The following is a 26,065-nucleotide window of genomic DNA, read 5'->3' on the forward strand; positions in this document are numbered from 1 at the left end:
GGTGGCAGCCCATCCCAAGGAAGGGCACTATTTCTGATCCTGTGCAGTGCCGCTGTTGTGACTGTGTAAAAAGGGATTATTTCACCCTGTTGCCCATCAGCTGGAGAGTGCCAAGGCCTGCGTGGCTGTAGCCTATTGCCTCGTCCACTACTGAGTACCAGAGGAGTAGCTCTTAGGAGGAGGTTCACAAAAATGTGACATACCTTCAGGTCATAAAAATGATTGACCTGATTGTAAAAGGAATATGTTTTGTAAGGAAAAAGAAACAAAGCATGGCCTATGGACCCATCCTGTCACTCATCTTTGAATCAAGAGTTCTTAATATAACCATCAGTTCGATTTTTAAAAAGTGCGTGTTTGTTTTTAATGTGCTGTGCGTTTTGGTAGGATCTTGGTAAGAAAACTTTGTACTTGCTTTGTGGGGCCTTCTCGCTGTATGTTTTGAAGCACACAATTAAAATCTAAAGATTGTTGCTGTTGTTGAAAGTGAATGTATTAAATATTAATAAATGCACTGATAGTTCTATCTCATTTTTCAGTCTAATTGAAATGAGATTAACTTATATATCACTTTATACATTCGAAGTACTGTATAAATATTAACTAATTAGTCAAATTGTTATTTTATGTGTCATCATCTGTGGAGAATAGCAGAAATTAACTTTTAATAATCCCAACCCTATTATTTAGTTTAATCCTCACATTTGTGCCTGTGTTCAATGCACCTGTGTTCACTGCTGCCTTTTTAACCTTTACATTCTCTACCCCTTCATCTGTTTATTCACCTATTGCACACTTTCTCTGCATACTAATTCTGTCTTATCTGCAGTAAGAATAATTTTTGTGATATTTGGCCATTGTGCATTATCTAAGAGTGTTTGAAGATCTTAGGCTCTTCTTCAATAGAAATAAAAGTAAATCAGCTTATCTTTGTTAACACTTGCATTTTAGTTCTTTGGCTTACTCTCTTCATCTTTAAATTGAGCTGCTTTTTACATAAAAACAAGTACTTTTTTTCAGTTACTATCTGTTAAAAAAACTATTTGTGGTAAATTTCAGGCGAAGTGAAGCTTCAATTAGTAGAATTAGTGGAATGAAAGGCCAGAATGGGTTTAAAGGGGTCATTTTTGAGGTGAATGTTTTTTCACACAGCTAAATAGCGTTTTTGGAGAAGGAAGACAAGACTTGTTATGAAGCAATGCCGTTTACCAGTTGGATATGCTGTGGGCACCTTCATAAACGGGGTCCTTTGCTCATATCCTGGGGACTCTTTCAGTGACTGCTTAGGTATTTTTTCTGGAAAAATTAAAGAATCATGCAAAGATGAGTGTATTACCTGCAGCTTTTCTTATTTTCATTTCTGCAATATATAGCTCACATAAACTTCATGTCCAAGCTCCCAGTGCAGTCTCGAACTGGGTGTGAGTGCAGACGAAGCGAGGAGCACATCAGTACTGAATGATGTACCCCAGTGAAGTTTGTCATGATACCAAACTGAGTGGGGAAGTGGATGCTTTGGAAGGGAGAGCCACGCTGCGGGAAGACCTTCTTTTGCTGGAAGAGCGGCTTACAAGAACGTGATGAAGTTCAACAAGGACAGGCGTAAGGTCTTGCACCTGCGTAAGCACAATCCAAGAGTGCAGCACAGGCTGGGGAGCAGCTCTGTGGAGAGGGACCTGGGGGTCATGGTGGATCAGTGTAAGTGAACAGTGTTCTGCTGTTGCAGAGAAAGTCAACACGATGCTGGGTTACATCAAGGTATCACCAGCAAGGGTAAAGAAGTCATAATCCTGCTCTATTCAGCAGTTGTGAGGCCACACCTGGAATACTGGGTTCAGTTTTGGTCCCTGCTGTACAAAAAAGATGTGGACAGGCTGGAGAGTGTCCAGAGAAGGGCCACAGAGATGACCAAAAGACTGGGAAGCCATGTAATGAAAGGCTGAAGGAGCTGAGCTTATTCAGCCTTGAGAAAAGAAGGCTTGGGAAACCTTATCACCATGTTCCAGTATTTAAAGGGTGGCTATAAAGAAGGTGGAGACTTTTTTTCACAAGGGGTCGCATGGAAAAGGCCCCAGGGGTAATGGGCACAAACTACTCCCAGGAAGATTCCCGTTGGTCACAAGAGGAAAGTTTTTCACAATGAGAACAATCAAGCATTGGAATCATCTTCCCAGGGAGCAGTGGATTCCCCAGTGTTGGACACTTTCAAGACTCAACTGGACAGGGTGCTGGGACATTTAGGTCGTGCTTTGTCAAGAAAAGTTGGACTAGATGATCTTTGAGGTCCCTTCCAACATGGTATTCTATGATACATGAGTCCAGAGTCAGGATGGGAAGAGAAGGTGACAGGGGCATGTGTAACTGCTAGGTGGCTGTGAGGTTATGTTGTCCAAAATACGGAAGCCATATCTACGGGAAGGGAAGGGTGTGAAGAACTCTTGTGTTCAGCTGTGATCTAAGTAAAGCTGTGCTAAAATGCTGTGAAAGGTATATGATGAATAAGTGAGACCTATTTACCTAAGGTATGTGAGCATGGAGAAGGGTGGAGGATGCTCAGTGTGTCAGAGCTGTAACTTCTCTTGGCTGAAGTGTGATATGAAGCCTTCAGAGAACTGGGAAGGTTACTTCATGTAAAAGAGCTTGTGGTGTGTCTGCTCTGATCTCAGTTTGGCAGCCCTGGAGCTCCCTCGCAGGCTGCTGTTGTGATAAGCTAAGAAAGTAAATACATAGAGGAATATTTTATGTCTCCAGTTAAATAATTTCAAGTGGCTTAGGTGACTTCTAGAAATGTTTCTAGTATGGTGATTAAAATACAGCTTGATCCAGGCAGGTTGGCATTGCATACCTTTGTAAGTTGGATTGTCTGGTTTGATGAAAAAGGTTTTATTTTTGAGGAATCCAGTTTCACAGGCAACGTTCGTTTTTATAAATCTGGCTTCTATACAGTTAGAAAGCTAAGACATTAATGAGATACCTAAAACATTTTCATACTTCATACTTAAAATGTCATTTTAGAATTATTTAGTGTCTTACTTTTGAAACAATAATCAGCACTAACTTGGGCTTAGATTTTGTGAACAGCTTTCTCTGTGTTTGACTTCCTTCATCTGAGCGGCTGTTAAGAAAGTAAGCAGCACGCTATTTTCTGTTTTCTGGGAGATCATAAAGTGGTTTTGACAGACCACAGTGGAGGAACCATGCTAATGAAACAAAATTTTAAGGAATGCTAAAGCATTTTGTTGCATTAGCATGGTGTGAGCCCTTGAATCGGGGCAGGGGGGAACCACCAAAAAAAGCCAAGAACAAAAAATTCCAGGGGCTTTAGACTGGTGAACTTCTGGGATGGCAGGGGGATCTGTTGGTGGGATCGTTGGTAGGCTGAACATGAGCACAAGTGATAACCTGAGTTAACCACTTGTAATCGCTTACAGAATAAGAGCTTAAAATTTATGCTAATTTGTGACAATTTGAAATCTCTGTTTTGGTGTGAGCAAGTAAAAGCAACTAATTCTAAAGGGTGCTTTTGCTTAGTACAATAAATCTTTCAATGTGCCCATTTTTTAGTACTTAGAAGAGTGTCTGAGATTTGCCAGCAAATGAGCACCACAGATTATTAGTCACCAAGTTAATTTACAGCAGATGACTGTGTATGCTTTTAGTCCATTGCAAAAGGAGGTGAAATACATTAATGTAGTACACCATGGAAGTTGTTTAAGTGAAAATACTTCTCTTTACAGTCGCATTGGGCCAGGAACACAGGCAGACTAATCTAGCACAGCCCAGGTGAGAAGTTGTAAGTTGTAAAACCACACTAACTGGATCATCTCTGATTTTTTCCTTAGCTTTAATAGTGAGATACTCCTTCATACAGGCTTTAAAAATGCCCCTTATATTGCTGGAAGTACACGTAAAATTATATATGTACAATTATTACATATAAGGAGATTACACTTCTGTTTATTTACATACTGTTGAATACTGGAAAACATTTTTTATGTCATGCAGGAAGCATTTAATAACTGTTTCTGATGCATGTTCTAAGTATCACTTTCAGGGTATGTGCTTACAGGCTTCCATAAATAGTTCAATGAGTAAACACTGTATGGCTTGGAAAAAGGTGGGAGAGGAGGGTGATGCAACAGACTGGTAAATCTGTAGTTTAAGAAACAGTAATGGTCTGCCACATCAGTGCAAATTCTGAGCTTCACTCCTGTGAGTGAGTGCACATGTTTAGAGTGATAGGCAGCACTGGACACAGTGGGAATGTACTGCAGTATTTTGGTACTTCATTAAGATATAAATCCCATAAATCCTGCACTTTTCCAGAGTTTCTAAGTGTTGGAGTTGTCAAATGAGCTGATCTATTGCTAGAGTATTTGTAATTGATACGCAGTTAAGATCATGTAGATAACATGTAACTTATTACTTAGGGTTTAGATTATATTCTTAATGTGGGAAAAATCAGGGGAACTTAATTACCACCACCGGCTTATCTTGCAGTTAAGTTTTTTGATGTATTCCTGCTATCAATGTGCCAATTTTCAGCTTAGTACTTTTTTTAATCCGTTAATGGTTTTAATACTTTTAAAAAGACCTCTCACCTCTCACAGCAGGTAACTTAAAGGCTGACTGCTCAGTCTAAATTTCACATTCACTCTTTAAACAAACAGTTGTCCCTGAAGTTATAATTTGTTTGCCCTTCTCTACAGAGGTCCAGCACAAGATACCTCTGCTTTATGCTGCCTGCTTTCTAGAGCTAGATGCTGATTGTGTATACATACGAGGATGCCGTGGCTTTTCCTAAATGGTCTCTCCTTCTCCTTAGAAGTCCCTCTTGGACTTTGAACTTGGACTCCAGAAGCGTTTGTGAGTTGGGCTTCAGAAGACCTTGTTCTTCTACGTGCTTTGTCATGCCCCAGTGCTGCAGAATTTCAATTAAACATTAAACCCAAGCAGCTAGCTGCACACAGGAGTCTTTTTTATTCCCTTGGCTGTAGACTGGATTCATAAGTCTTCACTGGATAGTATCCCTGAAACAAAACCAAGTAAAAAAACATTGCTCGGAACTTCAGAATGACTGACCCATTTTCCCTTATTGGGAGCTAAATTAAGTGTGAACAGAATCGCTTTACTGTGTTGTGCACAAAAGTGCTTTATCAGACGGTGAGGTGTGGTTTTGTCCATAAACGGATGAAATAAAAGCCGTGGAAATTTTTCTGTATAAAAAAAATAAAGGGTTGGGGTTAGGGGCAGATGACATCAAGCTCTGGAAAAACTTTTCTCCCAGAGGAATTTGCTTGAAAGAGTTTGCTGTGAGAAACTGTAAGAGGAGGGTTTATACTGGAAGTTGAATTTTAGCCTGAGCTATAGCAGTAGTTCTGCTTCAACTATAAATAGAAAATACTTGTCTGCCAAATTTCAACTTTTAGAGCCCTTTTGAATCTGTGCCAAGGATGTAATATCTTAATTTGGGTATCTGTTTATTTTCCTCCTTCTGTGCAAAACTTGAAATGGCAACTCTTGCTAGATTTTTTTAGATCAACAAAAGTGCAAAGCGAGTATATGGGGGGGGGGGGGGGGGGTTGAAAAATAGCCCGTAGCTATTTTTTTCATGCGGGCACTACCTCACCCCTGAAATTATTGTGTTTATAATTGAGATCGCATCAGTTTTTCTTAGCTGCTGAACTAATACTACCTTGTTTTGTGTGGCGTAGACTGCTGCGTGCATCAGTTTGTTGCCTTGGTGGCATGTGTCCAAACACTGGATAAAGTTAAAGAAATGTTTTAAAATATGTAGACAGGATATCAGCCAATGTAAAATGTTGAGGCAGGCAAGTGGTTTGCAAACACAGGTATTTATTTATATCAAGTTAAAGGAGAAAAAGGAGTGAACAGCTCGCTCTCCCACAGAGCTGTGATCCTGACTCAGGGATGGTTCTTCATTTCTGGAGGATGGTTTGAGCTTTGTGGGTAAGACCAGTGAGAAGTGAATAAATAATATGCTGCTCTAAATGTGAGCTTGCCACTGGCCTGTGCGTACCGCGTAACGCTGGCAGCCCTCACCATGGGCATGCAGCCCTCACCCCGTTTGGCTTGGCTGAGGACTGAGGAAGAAGAGGGCATGGGCATGGACACAGGACTGAATGCCTGTGGCTGGGTCGGATGGTTGAACTGTGCTGTGTTGTTGGTTTGAGCTCCCTGGAAGCACCATCAGCAAACATGACATAGCTATGCCTGTCCTGGTGCGAATGCACTGAAGGCCTTGGGAGAGACCTGTGCTGCTGATTTAGCTCAGGGCTGAAGCTGGTGCTTGAGTTACAGGTCATGCCAACTGCCTGCACGTTGGCTCACGTGGGATAATGAATGTCTGACGGGTGCAGGGTACGTGACATGAGCCACACAACACAGTGGACAAGGATAGGGGCAGACCAAGCCTCAAGTGTCTTTGAGGAGACGTGCATGGGGTTAGGTGCTGAACCCCAAGCATGGTCACCTTGTCCCCAGCCTTGCTTCATGAGCAACTGGTTTTGCTGCTAGTTCCGCATGCCCGGGGTTGTGCCGTTTTGGCTGAGTTCAGAGTCTGGCTGCTCATCTCAGACTCAGTAAGCGTGGGATAAACAAACTGGGTGACTTTGCCAAAGTGCATATTGGCTTTTTACAGAGGGAGGAGAATAATACTGTAACGAGGAGAGGCTGGTCGGGAGGAAAAGTCTTGCTGAAGTGGGACGACCTGTGAGTGCATGATTCATACCAGGGAGAGATGGATGACTGTAGTTTAATGATGGTGACTGAGAAGATGCATGCTCCTAAAATAATACATGGGGTTGGCATTAAGTAAATCCCGAATTAAAATAACAGTAACAGTGCCCTAGCCAGGTTTTCCTTCTAGCCTGATAGATGAGGCTGCCTTCTGGAAGGTGCGTAATGCACGCTGGAAGCCCGTTAACACTGGGAAGGATTTCTAGTCTGTTAGTTAAAAGCTGGGTGCTGCTGCCATGAACAGCATCCTCTTCTTTCCAGTCTGATCTGAAAGAGGATGAGGGAGCTGGTCCCTGGTACTCTGAGGGAAGGATTTGGGCTGTCAGTCTCTCTCAAATGCATGGCTAATTTTGGGCTTTGTGGAGATGCCTGAACTCCGAAAGTGAGACTAGGTTTCAGAGGCTTTCTTCTCAGCAGTGCTAATTCTGGTTGGCATAGCCGTGAGTGGGCTCAGCGTGTTGCTTGTTGTTGGTTTTACATAGAGGTGCCCGTCTTTCCTTGCGTGTTTCGTGGGCCTGTAGCCTGTGCACTCGGAGCGGGGTGCTTCCAGGCAAAGTGTCCTGAAGTTACGGCATGCCTGCATCCCTTTGCAGGGGGATGTCTTGCCTTGCTCCTCAGTTTACAAAAAAGGAAGTAAAGGTACTGATGAGGATACAAGGAGAGAGCATGGCCGTGGGCCCTTGAGTTTGTCCCTGGAGTTGTTTGGAGGCAGATTTCTGTCCTAGAGAAAGTTTCTTCTTTGGAAGGAACTTCATTTGCAATTAGAGGTAGAGGAGAAAACCGTGACTGCATTTCGCAGGGGGAGAAATGCTGAAAGGTCCTGTGATGGAAGTACTGAATCACCCTTTTCAGTTTCCTAGCTTTGCAGATGGAAGCTACTGTCAGCTTTGCTTCCTCTGGAAGATGGGAATATTCCAGTGAAGCAGCTGCAGACCGATCATTGCTGTTTTCCCATGGAAAATGTTGATAAAAGGGCACTTTCTGTCAGAACAGCATTCTGCCAGGTATTTCCTGATCTGGCTTTGTGCTTAACCTTTTGTCTCACTTTCTCCATCTGTAAAATGGATGTGTTCATTGTTAACCACCTGTATAAAATGCTGGAATTAGTGGATGAAGTTATGACAATGTGGTCTCATTTAAGATTCAGTTCCTTTGAAAGACTCAACTGCTTTCATGGCAATTCCCCGTGGAGCTAGTCCTCTCTCTCCCATAGGTAGGAACTTTTAACATGTGAACATTAAACAAATGCAAAGTGTATTATTGTAAACAATACACATACATCTATTCTATTTGTGCTGTGTGTGAATGATCCCTTTATTTTATTACTGCTTCTGTGTTCCTGGGAAGGTTAATTCTTGTCCCTCTTCTAGTCTGCTGAAGATATGTTACCTTAACATTTGCTTAGCATAAATTAATCATGCTAACATACAAGCAATATTTTTGAGCATACTCCTAAACTATGATGGCAGATATTTTAGTTTGGGAATCTGTTTCGTTGTTGCTGTTGATAACAAAAGCAGCAAGAGAGGAGAAATGAGCTGCATTTCTTGTCTTGGTTTTGTCAGTCTGTACTTAATTGACCATAGGGACTGCAGTATTTCTAATCAGTCTTAGTAAAAAAAAAAAAAAAAGTGTGTAACATACTGTTAATAAATCAAAAGCTAATTTGTGATATGAAAAGAGACTTTTGTTGCAGCAGATGAAACAACTAGTATCACTTCAGTTTTAATGTAGCCTGTATTTGAGCCAGTTTCTCAGGATGACATGTTTATTCTGTAACTTTGCAGTTTAACAAATTTTATTGCTTTTAAAAGTGTTCATAAAGTTGTCATAGTAATGCATTGTATGCTTTGGTAGGTTGACAGAGTTTGAAGATACACCAACAAGTCAGTTAACCATAGATGAGTTTATGAAGATTGACTTGGAAGGAGAATGTGATCCTCCTTCGTTTACAGCTGGTCAAAAAAAACTGAAGATACAGCAGGTGAATTCTGAACCGGATGCTCTCTCCTCTCTTCTACATCTGTATATCCCTTTTTGAATCAGTATATTCTAATTCCTAACCGACTAGCCTTTGATAAGGCTTAGTTACATTTATTTTGAGGTTCTTAAGAGAAGGGTGAGCGTTAGTGCATATGATACCCATTAACTAAAGGATATTTTTTTGTTTTACTGACAAAGGGACAGCTTCCAGTATATATATATATAAAAAATATATATGTATGAATACTTATATATATATACACATATATATACATATATATATGAAACTTTTTCTCCTATATAATTTTTGCTCACTCCTCCAGGGAGGCACGCTCTTTCAGTTTTGTATCTTAAGATGTACCTTTAAATATCCCCTGATGAGGGATCAAAGTATGCCTGCTGTCTTAGCCAGCTGCTGCGGGAAGCATAGAGCCACTGCTCTTGTTAGTCAGATCAGGATGTCTGGGTGGCCGAGTAAACGAGCACCAGCTGAGCTTCTGTGTTGTGCAGCTACCAGTGTTTGGTGCTTAGCCCATGACTGCTGTACTTACTGTAGGTGAGGGCTCAGCACACTCTGCCCAGATGCTCCCCCGTTTGCAAGCTGATGCAGTTGCACTAAGCACTGTTACCTCCTTGTGCTTGCTTTCCTGCTGTATGTATGTTTCCCTTCTTGACCTTTTACCAAAGCACCAAATCTTTTCGTCCTCACAAAACAGGAGGCTCTCATGTGACAAGTTCAGCTGAGCTAGTGGTGTGGAGCTCTTGAGTAGCTGTCCTAATATCCACTATAATATCCACCTAATATCCTAATGTCCATTTCCCTTTTATATGCTGAATGCACCCTGGGTAGCAAGGATTGGGGTTGCAAAAGAGTAAGCTTTGTAATTGGATCAGAAACTGTGGGAGAAGTGCCATTACATATAACTTCTTTTTTAAAAACACATATAAAGACAGTAACCCAATTACTTTAATGAGGCTGCTGTTTTTTTTTGTGGTACAACACCTGATTCCACAGATAAGTTCTCATGTGGCTTAATTTCTTTACAAAGCTTGAACTAAAGCTGGCACCGGAGGAAATTTTACTACAGTTGTAGCCTATTCTTATATTTATTTTTTTTTCGGGTTTTTGTTTTTACTGTTTCATGTATGCCATTGTTTAAAAGTCTGTAGGTGTGTTCATGATGTTCTCAAGAGCCTGCTAGTTGCTGTAGGTCTTCACTGTGCCATTGCCTGTGTGCTGTGTTCGGCCTGGGCAATGCAATTTCAGTGCTGTCCTTGCACTTGCTTACATCTATAGGTACAGTCATAGATCTGGCTGCTGAAGAATGGGGCCTTTTATTTCAGTTTGCCAGAGTGAGGATTCCTTTTGAAGTATAAAGATGGGTGAGATAACATTTGAAATCGTCAGTATTTTGAAACTTGTCTGTCTTACCTCTCTGACACCACAAAGTCATTTGAGTTGAGGTTCAAAACCTGCTCATTGCTTTTAAAATACCCTGCCATTCTCTGTCTCTATATAGAGTTTACAAACAGTACAAACTTGTGGGGGCTTATAGTAATTTCATGTTTATTTTGTTTGTTTTCATTTCAGCTTGAGAAGGCGCTATCAAAAAAGCTGGAGGATTTTGAAGGTATAAGTTGTGTTTAGTGTAACATATCACTCATTTGTTCAAAATTACATCAGCGATTGCTGAGTTTTATTTTTATTTCAACACCACAGGTGAAATATCAAGCTATCAAGATGAAATAGAGATTGAATTAGAAAGCAGTAGACCAAAAGCAAAAGGCGTATTTGCAAATTACACTAAAGAGGGTAAGTCCATAAAGTCCTGGGACTGCTAAATAGTAATGGGTTTGGATCCTGCTGGCAGTCTCAAGTGTATGAACTTTATTGTGATAAATGTGATCATATATATGCTTGCGTGGTACAAGTTCTCCATTGCGTTGGGGTTCTCTCTGCCAGTCAGCTTGTTCATTTATTGGTCTTCAAAAGCAACTGCATTGTTCATTACAATGGCAATTCGTTAGTGATTTCAGTCGTGGTTTTTTTCTTCGTGCAGTATAAGCTTGGCACTGGCATCTGAAAATGTTCCTTTTCATCACCGAGAGTGCAGTGGGCCAATATTGGGACCCTTCTGTCACTGAACCCCCCAGTTGACTAAGCGATACAGATGGGCTTTGTGCAGGTTGAACTGGCTATTGCTCATTTGTAATTATACCAGTAAGTGGCCGGCTTCTCTCCCAAAGCCCTTTTACCTGCCATAATTTGATAACACAGTACTTCTATTTTAAATTATGACTGTATTCACAAATATAATAGTCAAGGTAATGAATTTGAACAGCATCTGAAAACTCCATGTATTCATACATTACATTAAAATATTGTGTATTTCTTCTATAGATTTTCTCTAAACATTTTTATTCTTTATGTGAGCACCTCCCTTTATTTTCTGTAACAGATGGTAAGATCTGTTGGTTTGTTTGGGTTTTTTCCTTACAGATTCTATAGAAGATAATACCTCTAGTACTCTTGCAGAGGAGGAGGCAGAAGATGAGGAACTGGAAGCAGCTGCTAATCACTTAAACAAGGACTTCTATAATGAACTTCATGAGAATGATAGAGTAAGAAAAAATGAAGATGAGAAATGCACAAATGGAAATGAAATTCTTGTAAGACCACCTGCACTGGAATCCTTGCTTGGCCCACTCCCCACTGCAGCTAGTCTTGGCATAACAGAGTCTATAAAAGAGTGCATATACACTAAGGACCGAGAACCTGGTGAGTAGGAGATCAGCTCAGAGTAGAAACTGGGCACACACAGCCAGTTGTGGGTTTGTTGTGTAATTTCCCTGTATCTTGATGGTTACTGTGGGAGCAATTCTGTGAATCACTGTAACATCGAGGTACAGGAGCTGTGAGGCTGGGTGTGACCAGTGGTCTTGATTGTTGATGTTGGTCATTGGCATCTGCTCCTCAGGAAACTGCAGGAACATCTGGAATGCTTAATTATTTTCTGAAGCCTGAGAATGTGTATCTCTTATACAAGTAGATTTGCAGTTATATAATAGCTGGTGGGCATATTTCAAGCCTTGCAGTCTCAATTAAGAAATTGAAGGAAGCAGATTCCTGTAAATATGAATGGAAATTAAAACCCAAGTATAAGAATTTTAGATCGAGAGACTTTCTCAGGAGACATTTTACTGGAGTCAAACATGATACAGTCTGTCTCGCTGATGGAGAAACTTTGCAAATGGCAAGTATTTAAAATGTTTGTAAGAGGAGATAACTGTTTGTATGCTTTTTTGGTGTGTGTTATCCTGGGTTTGCTCCATTTTTCTTAAAACCCCCAGATCTATCTGTATCATATTGCTCTGAGTGTTACAGGGGGAGCAGGACTGATAAGCTGAGGAAGATGATTTTGCCAGAGCCATTAAAGCAGACACTACTGCAAACAGCCAGGCAGGTTTTTCTTTTTCTCCTGTGTGCTTGAGCTGTATGGCGATGGCATTTTTTTGTAATTACTTTTGCATCTTAATGACCTTGAGAATGGAACATATCTAAAAGGCATTTTATTCTTTTCTTTATCACAGTTAATTTTTCCATCATGAGGCACACCTGTGTGAATCTGTTTTGTCAGCTTACTTGGGGGTCAGTGCCGCAGAATGTTTCGTTATCCAAACTGTTCTGATGTGAATTTCTGTTCATACAGCACCTACTTCTAATAAGGTACTCCCTGCCTCAGTAAATGAGCTGAATGCATTCAGATTCTTATGAAGTTAGTGTTCACATTCCAGAAACTTTGCAGGATGATTGCACGTTTATATTTTGTATGAACGAAATCTTACAGAAACAGATGAGTGGTTTTGATTTTGGATTAATTATGATTAGGAAAATGGGTAGCTCATGACTCGTTTTTCTCCTGGAAATCAGCAGTTCATGTCAAAGTGAGGTCAGTAATGGCTAGAAGCTGTTGTTGTCTGGCTAACCAGTGACCTGTAAAAATGAGTTTCCAGTGATGGACGTTTCTCAGCTGGCATAGCTATTGACCATTTTAATGGACAGGCTGAGGACCATGTTTAAAGATGAAACTAAGCTGGTATAGCCAGGTATGTTCCTCTGAGTCGGGCTGAAGCAGGGGGGGCAGGAGAGTGCAAGGCTGCTCACGCTATGGCTTGTCTCCATTTGCTGTTTGTTTTCTTTCAAAAGTGGAGGGTGTGCCAAATGAACTGAATTTCAAAACCAAATCAGTTTCAGTATGTTCCTTCTCTTTTAATCAGTGCAGGTGTTTGAACAAGTACTTATTTTCTTAACATGTTGTGAAGCTGATATGCTGAGTTAATGTTTTGGTTTTGTTTTGATGGTAGATCCCACCCCAAACTTTTCCCCTCCCTCTTTTTTTTTCCCTTGCCAGTGACTCTGCTAATTTATTTTAATTATATAGAAGCTTCATGTTAAGTCAGATTCACTTTGGTTATGTCTCTACTGTGGGGTAGTCACTCTGGGGTGCAGTTCCCAGTCTCCAAGCCCTTGCCTTGTGCTGCCTGTGTGGTGTGGGTGCATCACAGTGTGTCCCTACTGAGGACCTGGTTTCCTTTGAGAAGGCATCTGGGTTCAGGAGCGGTAATGGAGCCTCAATGTGTTTTGAATGGTTGGGAACCAGGTCTAGCAGACAGGCTGGGAGTACACCTGGCTTGCAGCTGGCATGTTATTACAGAGAGTAAAGAAAACCTCTTGTTAAGATGCCTCCGTCACCTTTGCAGCTTAGCTCTGAACCACGATGAAAACCAGTGTAGATCTTTCTGTCACTTCAGACAACGGTGTCTTGCGTTCTGCCTCATAGCGCTGGGAAATCTGGAAAAAGCTTGTACCTGGAGGTAGTATCTTCTTCTATCAGGCCAGCTTCTGTAGTTGTAAAAATTAGACAGTTTCCAGGTTTCTTCCAAGTCTTCTTCAAGTCTGAAAAAGAAATGGCAGTTTTTAAAACTAAATACAGGATGAGGGAGGTTGCTCAGAGTTTGAGATGGCACAATTTTAGATCATTTTGGAACATAAGTAGTTGGTACCTGTGGAGGGAGGAGGAAAAGATCATAAAATTTTCTGCATTTATCCTGTGTATTTGAGTTTGGTTTAATGCAGTTTATCTTGTGAATCTCACCTGGCCATAGGTTTGCTACGGTGTTTCTTATTCCAACACCTAAGTCCACTGGAGATGGGAGAGAGTCATCGTAATGCTGTACGCTTAAGGGGATGTTTTGGTCCTTCTTCTGTGCAAGTCATAAACCAGGAGCCTTTCCCTTCCCTCAGCCCCCTCCAGCCCTGAGTCATCCTCCACTGTGTGGACCATCTGAGCCAGGTTCGGCTGTAGACTTTGGGCAGGAAGATTTTGTATCTCCTGTTGGGCTCCAAGCATTGTTGGGTGGATGCATTATGTCCAGTCAGTGCAGCGGTTGCAAGTAGCATGCCTGGTGCTACGTGGTGAGGATTCCCAGCAAACCCTCATGACGATACACTGTGTGTTGAGCAGGTGGCTATTAAACAGGACCTCAGCAAGCAGGTGCAGTATGTGCAATGTTTGGCCTCCTTAAATGCAAGGTATCTCTTCTCCTGTCTGTAATGATCTCTCTTCCTCAGAAAAACCTCTGCTCTAGGTACCTTATATAAAGTCTTTTCTTTTGGCTTTTGTGTGTGGTAATTCAGTTTATAATAGCTTACATCAGCTGCTTTGGGAAATCTTGAACCTTTGTGCTGCAGTGGCTGCAGCAGCAGCAGAATGTTACTCACAAACTGCTTATGCAGATAAGACTGAGGTTCAGAGCCCAAGTATTAAGAAAAATTGAGTGTATTTTTGGTCTACTTACAATTGGTGTTTGAGCAGTGTGAGCTTGTCTATATGAATGTTTTATGTAAAACATAGTATTTTAGCAAATTTGCATTACAAAGAGAGCCTGTAAGGTACCAGATTAATGAGTCTAAGGCAGTAAAGTGCTTAGAATAAACACTACATTTGACTGGTGTTTTTCCTACAAAGTGTCTTAATTTGCAGAGATATTTAAGCTGCAATCTGTTCCAGTCCTTGAAAACTGCTTCTTTCTTATTCTTAATGATAAAAGTGCTTTATAGCGGGATCTCAGTTTTAGAGATGGAGATCGGGTACATCAGTCTGTCCATTTTCCTGACCATGCAGTATCCCAGCATCCTCTCCATGATCTATGTGCTCTTTCTGATTCTGCAGTTCCTTGAAACAGGCCACTCTTTCCTTTAGGAGTCTGCCACAGTCAACTATCGTGACTTTGTCCTCAAGAAATAACATTGTTTGGTGTAAAACTTCCATTTGCAGGTTTTTTTTATGTTCCTTTTATGCCACTTTGATTAATTTATCGTTTTTCTTGGTGTTTCTGTGCTTCTGATAGTTGCTGGCTTTCACCGTATCCTTCTCCTTCCCATGTCATGCTGCTAAGCTGTACACTGCCAGTTCATCTCTTCTTGAAACATAAAGCAAAAGTCATAAACTTAAACTTTAGAAGTAAATTTTAAACAGAGCTAAAAGTGAAAAAGGTCTGATAATAACGGGGATAATCTTGTGAGACTGCACCTCGAATACTGTGTTCAGTTCTGGGCCACTCACTGCAAGAGACAGTGAGGTGCTGGAGTGGGTCCAGAAAATGGCAACAGAGCTGGTGAAGGGCCTAAAACCAAGCCTGATGAGGAACGGCTGAGGGAACTGGGGGTGTTTAGTCTGGAGAAGAGAAGGCTCGGGGGGAACCTTATCGCTTTCTACAACTACCTGAAAGGAGGTTGCAGTGAGGTGGGGGTCTGTCTCTTCTCCCAAGTAACAAGCGATAGGACAAGAGGTAATGGCCTAAAGGTGTGCCAGATGGGTTTAGCTTGGATATTGTGAACAATTTCTTCACCAAAGGGGTGCTCAGGCATTGGAACAGGCTGCCCAGGACAGTGGTGGAATCACCATCCCTGGGAGCATTCAAAAACCGTGTAGATGAGGCCCTCAGTGACATGGTTTAGTGGTGGTCTTGGCAGTCCTGGGGTAATGGTTGAACTTGATGAGCTTAAAGGTCTTTTCCAACCTAGCTGGTTCTATGACTCTGTAAAGGTAAAATATAGGGTGAAAGTTACTGACTTACATAACTTCCCCTTTGTAATCTGTGTAGTATTTGAGACCTGATTTGGGGGTTTAGTTTGCTTGGATGTTTTTTTAGTTTTTGTTTTGAATCAAAATTCAGGTACAGTCATTTAGGGAGGTAGTTCCAAGTAATATATGTGAAGTGGCTGGTAACTTGCTCCTGCACGTCCTCATGAAAGTAAACAGCTCTTTGCAGGGAGAAATCGCTGTGCATGTACCATCTTGTGCTTGGTTAGGCACCCAGCTTACTGCATTCACTGCTAATTTCATAAAGAATACATAAGAAAGGTTTTGTGCTTGTTCACAATTAATAGTTTGCTCATTTCTTGCTCCTTGTATTTATGCCTCCATTACTGCTGCAAGTATAATCTGACACGGGCTGAGGTTGAGAGATGCTGCGATTGATTTCTGTGGATTGAATAGTTGTCGTCCCCTTGTAGCAGTGCTTTTCAACTTATTACTGAATGAGAATGTGAAAAGTGGCTGAAGATGAAGTTACATGAGACAGGGATGGGATCATCCTCCAGGGTCTTATTCTTCCTCTGAATTTCATCCCCCACAGCTGCCAGCTTCCATTTCATATTTCATCCTGGCTCTGAGGCTTCGCTGATCCCTCCATGACTCATCTCAACTCCCTCCCCCAGAGGGGAAAAACTTATGTGTATATGATACCCCCTTTTTCTTGGCAGCAGCAGGTGACCAGTACTGGCAAGACTGGGGGCATAGAAGTTTGCAGAAATGCAACATTTCCAGCAGGGTTTGAGCTGCTGTAGAAGGATGTTCAAGGGTCCACAGGCTGAAAATGGTTGGAGAATGCCAGGAAGAGTTGTTCACCCCATTCGGGATCCCAGCTTGGATTGCTGCATGGCAGAGGGCAGGCTTACTGCTGTTGCCTTCAGCAGATGGGTATTGACCCCCTCTGCGTGCTGGCTGCTTCTTCTAGCATCTGTCTTCCTCAGATTTTATCTTAGTACATCAGTGCCAACTGCTTGGAAATATAAAAATATATATGTGTGTATAAAAGTATACAAAAAGATACAATCCATAATTAGAACATTATGAAGTCCTATTACATCATAATTACTGCATGCATGAGAAACAAAGCTGCTGCGTTTAGTGCTAATTGTGTTACATATGCAAAGTACACTTGTTCATCAGTGCAAGCATGCGTGTCCCTGTCCTGCTTGCTCTTCTTTTGGCTCTGGCTTCAATGCTGCTGTTGCTTTGGTAGTTTTAAGCCCCACCTGTAGGAATGAGCAGTGTGTATGACATGCTTGGTGCCACCTTCTTTGTGTGATGCCTTCTGATCAGTGTGAGGGTTTGACCTTTTTCTCTTGTGTGCTGTTTGCTCATTCAGAAATATTTTCTGTGGCAGGACTAACTCTTTCCCAATTTTGAGATCTAAGCAATATAAGTCTTGGTCCAAGCTAATCTTTCCAATCTAGCCTCTGTGTTTGGCAGTCTTGATAGACTATCCCTGATTGAGCCTTCATTATGCTGTTAATGAGATGTGAAGAGCTTGCTGCAGCCAGCATGGTAATGGGAGACCACCAGCTGCTTTGAATGCAGTTTTTTGATACATGAAGTCTTGGGTATGAATTGCAGATGACATGATTTTCTTCCTCGACTATGTATGTCACTCATGAGTATTGCATGTGCATGTGCTACTCCAAAATCTGTGTACGCATTTTTTTCCATGCAGGATCTTTGCATTTCATTAAAGGATAGGAATGATATAAATTCGTTCCATATTCGTGCCATGAGTAACTAGGAAGATTAAGGGATGAAAACTAATCATACAGTTTGGCTGAAAGATTTCCAAACAAATCTAGAAAGTTTTGGCGAGAAACCTGCAGCTTATTAGAGCCATCAGGGAGATAAACTTGAGTGAAAGCATAAGCTGAATCACATGAATACATTTTTAGAACATTTGTTTTTCAGGACTTTCCAAAGGATTGGTTTATCAATACAGATACTCCTTAGAGGAAAATGTGTGTTGTTTCTCTCAGAAGTCTTGGCCAAAAAGAACTGCCCCAGAGTAATGGGTGCTGTAGTCAAGAGAAGGTACTGGGGAGTGGGATTCGGGTCCCTCAGCCAAATGGAGCAGATCTTTCTTGGCTGTGTCCCCTGTGAATGAATGCCCTTAGCCCCTGGCTGACCAGCGTGGCTGTCCTGCTACCCTGCCTGTTTCAGAGAAGGAAGTCTTTCTGCCCTTATTCCCCTCCTTTGTCGTTCTCCTCCTTCTCCTTGTTGTCCTTCTCCTTCTCTTTTCTTACTTTCAGTTTCATAAAATTCTGGTCTGGAGTGGGATATGTTTGTATGTAATCAACCACTTAAGGCCTCATCCTCCTTTGCTTGAGAAAAAAAGGCAAAAAAGCTTCTTTCTCCTCTCTTGATGCTTCAGCTGGCTGCTGGCTCTTTGGAGAAGGAGCTGGCAGCAGGGCTGGGTCTCTGGTTCAGAGACATGGCTGGGAGAAGAGGTTGAACATGCTGAACACATGCTGGTGTGTCATTCTGCGTGTTGATAATTTAAATGTGTGCTGTGGCACTGATACTGCTTTTTGATGGAGCAAGGAGAAGCAGTCAGCTTCTGCATGGTTTTATGCATTATTTTCCCTTGTATTGAGGGGAAATCCAGGTCTGCTGCCTGCTCTAATTAGGCTTAGGCTTAGGCTTAGGCTTAAGGAGGTGGAAATGTCCAGGAGCATGGTGTGGGCAAGCAGGGAGAAGAGGAGAAGCCCAGATGGAGCTTGAGAAGTGGTCCTTTTCCTGTAGCTAAATAGCAGAATCATGAAAACAGTTGTTCCTCAAATACTAAGGGGGGGTTGTATTTCATGGTTGACTTAGATGCCTCAGCATTTGTAGGTGCCAGTCTAAGGTTTTCTTTTTCTGTTCGGGCTTCTTTTCAAGGTTTTCTCCTGTGTACGCTCTCTAGCATCTAAAAAGATGCTGGTCCTCGGTGTGGGAGATACACAGGAAGCCTGGTTAAAAAACCTGAATAACTCTCTTGTAGCATGAGAAGTATATGATACTTCCTTTTCTGCATCTGCCAGAATTTGAGCCCATTAATCCTCACTGTTATTTGGTTAGGTGGACAATTTGGAGAAGAAACGGACATTCCTGCCCTACTCTTCTGCCAAAAAGGAAGAAAGTCTTTCACCAAAAAACTCAACTGAAAGCTGAAATTGTTCATTAGAGAGTTGTGGAAAATGAAATACGTGGAGGCTATAGAGAGGATGTTAAATTTGCAATTTGCATGGAAAGCTAACTGCTCAGGAGGATGTTATTTGAGCAGTTCATCACAATATCTGAAATGTCAGGAGTGGAGGACTGGGTTCAGTTCAAGGAGTCTTCATGGTCTCAGTTGTTATTGAGAATAAAGACTTATTAACCTAGGTCAAGGAGCCGCAAAACATGCCCTTGGAAAGAGGAAATACAGCACAGAGTGATTTTGCAAGGCTTAGCTACTTTGGGTTTAATATGATGGATAACAAATCCATGTGCAGTGCTGTAGTGGATACTGACCACTTCACATTTGTCTTGCATCTTCTGAAAAATCTAAAATAATCCTCCATTAGTACTTTATTCTTTTTATGGCATAGGTTCAGCTGTACAGGCAATGCTGCAAACTGAAAATCCACCCTTTGAGTGGAGTGCCAATTCTGTAAGGTCTTAATATGTTTGGGTAGCAGTTTGTTGTTTTGTTTTTATTCAGTAGTTTGAATTTAGTTGGAAAAATTAATTCCTGTATCCTCTTAAGGATTAACATCATCACACCCCTACACACTTCATCTGTTTTGTTTGTGAGTCTGAAATCCGTGGGACTGTCATAGTAGTCAAGATGCATGGGCTGCACTGTGCCTTGATAGATGGCCCTTGTAATTAGGGATTACAGATAAGGCACTACAGACTGTTGATGAAAACAGTCATGAGTTTAGCCTTGTATAATTGTAGTGTGGCATTTTTGGTTTGCTGAATGCTTTCCTAACTAAAATGGATGTATTACTCAATAGAGGAATAATGTTGACACTGTTGGCAATTAAAAACAATTTTGGAAACTGAATTTTACTACTTCTGATTGCTTTTGAAATAATTTGGTTTTCAATGTTACTTTAGGATTGATTCATTTATTAAGTCTCTTTTCTTGTGTGACAATGGGATAATTGCTGTTTATTTTTTATCCTGTAAGCAATTACAATCAAAGCAGCCAAATATAGTCTGCTTTGACCTGGAATCAGAGTGACCTGTCAACATGAGGCTACTGTAGTCTTCAGCTTTATAATTTAATTTTTTTTCATATGCACTCACTAGAGTGCATTCAGTAGGGCTGAAAAAACTGTTTAGAGTTTTCAGTGTTCATTAATTACAGTGGTGCAAAGCTGTAGAAACTGGCAGATAAGAACAAATTTGGGTTGGTTATTAATAACAAAAATCGCGATTTTTTTATCTAGGATTGCGTGAACTGTGTTGGGTCAGTGTCTGAAGCAGTCAGAGGAGGAGATGCAGGCAGGCTGTGTGGGGGGGTACCTGCAAATTAGTGGGAAATTGCAATGAGTTGACCCTAGGGATTTTTTGCAGGCAAGTTTTTCTGAAGGGAAGCAGAAAATACTTTCTTTTTAAAGTCAGCAGTTTAAGGTCAGGCTCAGCTTTCACGTAGAAATGTATGTGTACACCTAAAACTGTAAAAGTTGTTTTCTGTGACAAAAGACCTGGACATTTACAACTGTGCAGTAGAAATAAGGGAATGAGTATGAAATGAGAGAGAGCAAATAATGCTGTAAAGTAGTACATGCAAAGAAATCTGGCGCAAGAAACAAGGCTCTTGAGACAGGTATGAATGCAGAAACCAGAAGTAAACAGCTGTACAGTGGGTGAAAACATACCATTTTTTAGCAAATGTGTTAGTTAAATCCCGCATTTGATTTAGTTACAGTGGGGAGGCCACCATGTACTCACAAATGGGAAGGAAGTAAAACAGTTCTCTGTGATCAATTTGTTAACACATATATAGGAATAAGGCAAATGACTGATTTTTGGAAGTTATGCATAATGGTCCTTACTAATTTCCTGCTGAAGGTTAATTCCTGCAAATCTACATTGAAGTCATGTACTGAGATGCAGCAACATCCATATCGACATGAAATTGTGTCACTGGTGGTGGTGTTGTATGCTGGCAGTGTTTTTCATTTAATAAAACATACTTCAGTGAGAAGTTGCTTTTCCATGAAGTCTGTCTTTTGCACTTCAAAGCCATAGTTTTTGTAGCACTCTGTAGGAGTATTGCTTTCCATGCTGATACCATGTCTCATGGCTTTGTGGCTGCTGTAGAACTAACATGAAGCTCCTGTTCTTCCTCAAGAACAAAGGTAAAAGCCCGGGTTTATACTGCACTGTGTGAATGCGAATATGCAGGTGTGTTGGGATGTGATACTGTGGATGCTGTTGGTTGAGGTTAAGTATCTTGCTTTACTGTCTCATTCGCCTCCTGTCTGCTGGCATTAGTACACATGTAGTTGCCTCCCTCACCTGGGTATGTCAAAAATGTCGCAGGCTCATGCAGCCATTTTTAATAAAAGGGTCATTTTGGCAGATGCATGCTAAGCAATGATGCCTTGGCTGGTACTCAGCAGGCAGGAGGGGAGCAATACGTGCTGTGAAGGGAAGGGGCGTGGGGCTGAGTCTCTGGGGGCAGAAATCAGCTCCCCCAGTTCAGCTGGGGTTGGAGGAACACTTTGCACCATGTCTGTGTGGCAGCAAAGAACATCTGTTTGGATGTGGAGAGCAGCATTTGTACTTGCACTGAGGTATCAGTGCTGGACAGGTTTAATCATCCATCAGTGAATTGGAGTGGGCAATTTCAGAGATGCTGTTGCCCAGAATTGTTTTATATGCAGGGTCTTTGTAGAGGGAGTGAGGTTGATGCTTGAGTTCAACTCCAGAAATGCAACACTTAGAAGTCTGGGAGCAATGAAGAAGTTTGATTTAACAAGGTGGAGAGGGATTTCTGAATTCTCTCCTCAAAAACCCTTCTTTTACATTTAAAGTTTACTGCTGTATCTTGATTTTCAGAAAGCTTGCATGAAACTTTCTTGCCTGAGAGCTTGATAGAAACTCTTGAAGTACTTTGACTGAAACAGAAAATTTAATAGTGAGGCATTTTGAACATGGAACGATGTTTGTGGGCAAGTAATTTAAACAGGTACTAATATGAAACAGTATTGTACTTGAAAGACTACAGTTGGTGTACACACAAAGTGGGTAGAATATCACTAGGAGCAATAAAATTGAGAGATTGTTCATTGTGCTTTCATTGCAAACAATTTTTATGGTAAGGCCTGTGAAGCGATTGAAATGCGGAGAGCTGGCACATCACTGGATTGATAATTCCTCCTGCTCCTTACAACTTATTCTCAGTACAGATGTCCCCAATTCTTTTCTTTCTGTGACATTAAAGTTTCTTGTCTGCTTCAATTTCATGCCTGCCTCAAACATAGCATTTTTTTTAAATTGTCCCTCCAATTTATTTTTCTTCTCCTTAGAAGTTTATATCAGATGAAATTTAACTGCGGTTTCTTATCCTAAGGTTTATGCTTAAACTTCTAACGAGCTTGTTTTTAAGAACAGTCTTCCTTGAGAGAGCACTTGGCTGATCCATCAATAATTATGTAGTAATAAAGCAACTGTGTAAAAATGGCACCTATGTGCTAAACCGATTGGTTTGCAGAGCCACTGACAAAGATGAATGTTTATTACATTTTACTACGTTTGGTTCTGCAGATGCAATACAGCTAATTTTATTTTTGGCGTAAGCATCACGCAAAGTAATTTCCAATTGTGGAATGTTTATGATAATAAGGATGTATAACTCGGGAGAGCCCAGATGACTTTCAGATACCAGCATGAGTTTGCAATGGTGGTGGTTTAGGAAAGAAATAAAAAAAGAAAAGAAAAGAAAAGAAAAAAAGAGCATTTTTTATTTTCTTTCTTTGCTTAACAGATTTTTTAAGCAGTCGCTGGGGCAGAACACACGGGGAACCCTACAGTGTCATGTAGTAACTCTTCTGAGTTAATTGCTGTTATATTAATTGTTGATTCCCCAAAATTTGGCAAGCTTCCTCATTCTCCTTGCTGCATCCAAAGATTTCTACTTTTAGTTTTACTACAATATGGAGGAAAATGTAGTGTCTAAAAATAACACAAAAGCCTGAAGTTGTTATTCTTGTTTCCTTCTCTTTTTTTTTTTTACGTGCCAGTACAGTTAAGGCTGTGATTGAGATGACTTTGTATTGTCCAAATCTGTTCTGTTCTTTTGGGCAAAATGTGGAATAACTTAATCAGTAAGTTTTTATGGCCAGTAGACGCATAATCATTTTGGTCAGTCAAGCTGGTTGATTGCAGTGTCACCATGGTAATGATATTGTAGCGTCTGAAAATCACCTTGAAGATTAAACTTTTGTGGATGCAGATATTGGGATCCCTGCCTCTGGCATAGCCTCCTGGTACTCCTTGTTGGGTTTCCTCAGGGTGATTGTGGGTACTGGTACCTTGGCACAGCCACAATGGCTGCCTGTCAGCAGTGTCCTATCTATAAAGTGCTTTAATTGATGTGCAAAGCTCCCCTTGGCAAAGGCCAAAAGTCATGGATTCTCTGCTGTTGCTGACGGAGTGGCTTGGCCTTATCTTGGGTCTGTTGGGCCCAGTTCAGAGTGAGGGGTGCGATTAGTCCTGCTTCCAAAAGACTCTCACATGGCATAGCTCCACCTTCACCCCCTTCGTCCCTGGAGCGATGGTAGAGTTGAGGTCCATGTGCACAGCTTCTCTCAGCAGGAGGTGAGAAGCTCTCCCGCAGACCGATTTGCTGCCACAGCCTTCAGTTCTTTGTGGCAACTTCTAGCTACGTCAGCAAACACTTTCAGCTCAGATCATTCATTTCAGTTGGCAGTTGTCGACAGTAATGTTCCTTTGCTTGGCTTTATTTTAGCATTTAAGGATTTTTATGTTGGTTTTGATGGCTTGAAGGGAATTGTGTGGGGGTGTTTTGTCTGGACTTTAGTATTCTCTGCTTTATCTTGCTAGTAAGATTCAAAATCTTACTCATTCAGGAGACAAATTTTTTGTCTGTGAACCTTCCTGGCTCTTCCCTCATCCGTCCCTTCTGTCAGCCCATTATCCCAGGCTTATTTCACTGCACAGTTAATGGTATTTAAGTCTGCTGTAGACAGGGTTTACCTAGTTAAAGCTAACATAAAGAGCAAACTATCCTAGTCTTATCAAAAGAAGTAAAAGGAATAAAGAAATAAAATATAAATGTCTATTCCATAGGAAAGGACATTAGGTCTGAATTTGAAATGATGATCTGGGGGTTTGGGTTTCATTTTGTAATGAAATAGGAAACAGTTACCCAGAGCTTAGTTTCAGAAGCTAACTTTGGTTTAGTTATTTCAAAATAAACTTCACTGATTTCAGAGAAATCAATATTGCATGTAATGCTGAATGTATTTAAATGAATTGGTACATAAAATGCACATCCCTCTCTCCAAATGTGCTGCGGACGCGTAGTCATGTTTTTGAGGACTGGTGCCATAATACAGTATGTTATGGTGAACTTAGATTAAGCCTCATGGGAAAGCATCATGATTCAGTTAATTAAAGAAGAACAATTTTGATACTATGCCATATGCTGTAAAATAAAATGAGTACATTGCAGAAAGAGCCCTGAGTCCTTTTCGTCTGTGTGGAGGCTTAGCCATGATTTGTGACTTTCTTCTTGCCTCTGTGTTACTGTGTTAAATAGAGGCCTAATATATTTAAATAAAGAACTAATTACATTTGGATGTGGGACCTTATCTCTTCCGGTGCTCTCTTTGAAATGTGTTACCTATCTCTCTGATTCTTGAGACTTACTAAAATCTTTCCAAAGTCTTTCTTTGCTCTGCATCTAATCAGCATTTAAACAGGGTCTTTTGTGTGCCTGTAACCTGGAGAAGACTGGCAGGTTGGTGAGAAACTGTAAAGTCAGCAATATGTAACCTATCTAAAATGACATATTAAATATAGTTCTGTTACTGTATAAACTTTATGTACAAGTCAGATGTTGAGATTAATCAGAATGACAGGTTGTACAAGCATATGGCTGGCCTTTCTGATAGCCATTAGCTTGAAAGGCCGGCTTTGAAACTGGCTCCATTATTTATAGGTGAATCATGCTGCTGGGTTTTGTCAGCAAAAGGTTATTTCTCCAGCTCCACTGAAACCTCCTGTGCGCAGAAGTGCCTTTTTCCACCATTCCTGGAGAATAAGACAAATTATTCTCCAGGAACTTCTCCACAGCTTTCTTCTTTTGGAAAGTTGTGGTGTTGGAGGGCATTCCAACGCTGTAATGATGGATCTCAAGCATATGGAGTACACATGCTAATTACGCTATGCTTACAGTTCAGTTTATCCAAATGCCAAGGCATTGGGGCCTCAGAGCTGCTGCAGGCAAAATGTTAAAATCCTTCACCACTGTCTACTGTGCATCTGGGAAGAGGTTCACTGCAGTCCCTAAAACATCTGGGGAGGGGAGGAGGGAACACATGTACGTCCCCTAGAGGAGTTTATTGTGCTGTCTGCAGCGAGGTTGTGCTGCAGTTTGGCCAGATGGCCAAGTGAGCTTGCCGTACTCCATTGAAACCTTGAGTCTGTATTTTGACTGCAGAGATCTTTAGATGCTTTGTACAGTTGCCTAAATGGACACAAAACTGCCTTGGTCCCTGGGGCAGGGCTCCTAGGAGAGCTCTGTTGGTGTCCAGAGCAAGACAGAGAAGTACTTTGCCGCTTACCTGTTTCTCAGCCATTATGCATGTTCAGAGACAAAAAGGCAGCACTTCATCCAACAAGAAACAGCGCAACCTCTGTGATTTTTATTTAAAAGCATGCTCTGTGCTGGCCGTGGCCATCTGTTGTGCAATGGGCTCTTAACACAGATCTGTGTTTCTGTAGCTGCTGCCTTTTAAGAATTCAAACTCATGTCCCCTACTTCTAGGTTTGTAAACCTCTGGTCCAGATCACTGAACTAGAGTCAGGATCTTATGTGTGTGATCTCTCTCTGCTCCATGCCTCTGATAGTCCTGTTGGCATAAAACACTGCCTGTTAGGTGCTCTGAATCCAGCCCCCATCCACTACAGAGCCTTTCTCCTTTGGG

General features: G+C 41.3%; 1 protein-coding gene across 4 annotated transcripts in view; it reads left to right on the forward strand.

The window, feature by feature from the left end:
* Positions 1-26,065, forward strand: part of BRF1 (BRF1 RNA polymerase III transcription initiation factor subunit) — a 221,134-nt gene that overhangs the window by 91,943 nt on the left and 103,126 nt on the right. For all 4 annotated transcript variants that reach the window (XR_010613570.1, XM_065683412.1, XM_065683414.1 and 1 more), the window contains 4 exons: positions 8,617-8,743; positions 10,334-10,373; positions 10,463-10,555; positions 11,243-11,521. Coding sequence is in view for 3 of the 4 variants with exons in the window: in XM_065683412.1 (XP_065539484.1) it covers positions 8,617-8,743; positions 10,334-10,373; positions 10,463-10,555; positions 11,243-11,521 (539 nt within the window). In the remaining variant the exon portion in view is untranslated. The remainder of the gene's footprint in view (positions 1-8,616; positions 8,744-10,333; positions 10,374-10,462; positions 10,556-11,242; positions 11,522-26,065) is intronic.

Source organism: Lathamus discolor, chromosome 6, assembly GCF_037157495.1.
Source record: "Lathamus discolor isolate bLatDis1 chromosome 6, bLatDis1.hap1, whole genome shotgun sequence".
Lineage (NCBI taxonomy): Eukaryota > Metazoa > Chordata > Aves > Psittaciformes > Psittacidae > Lathamus > Lathamus discolor.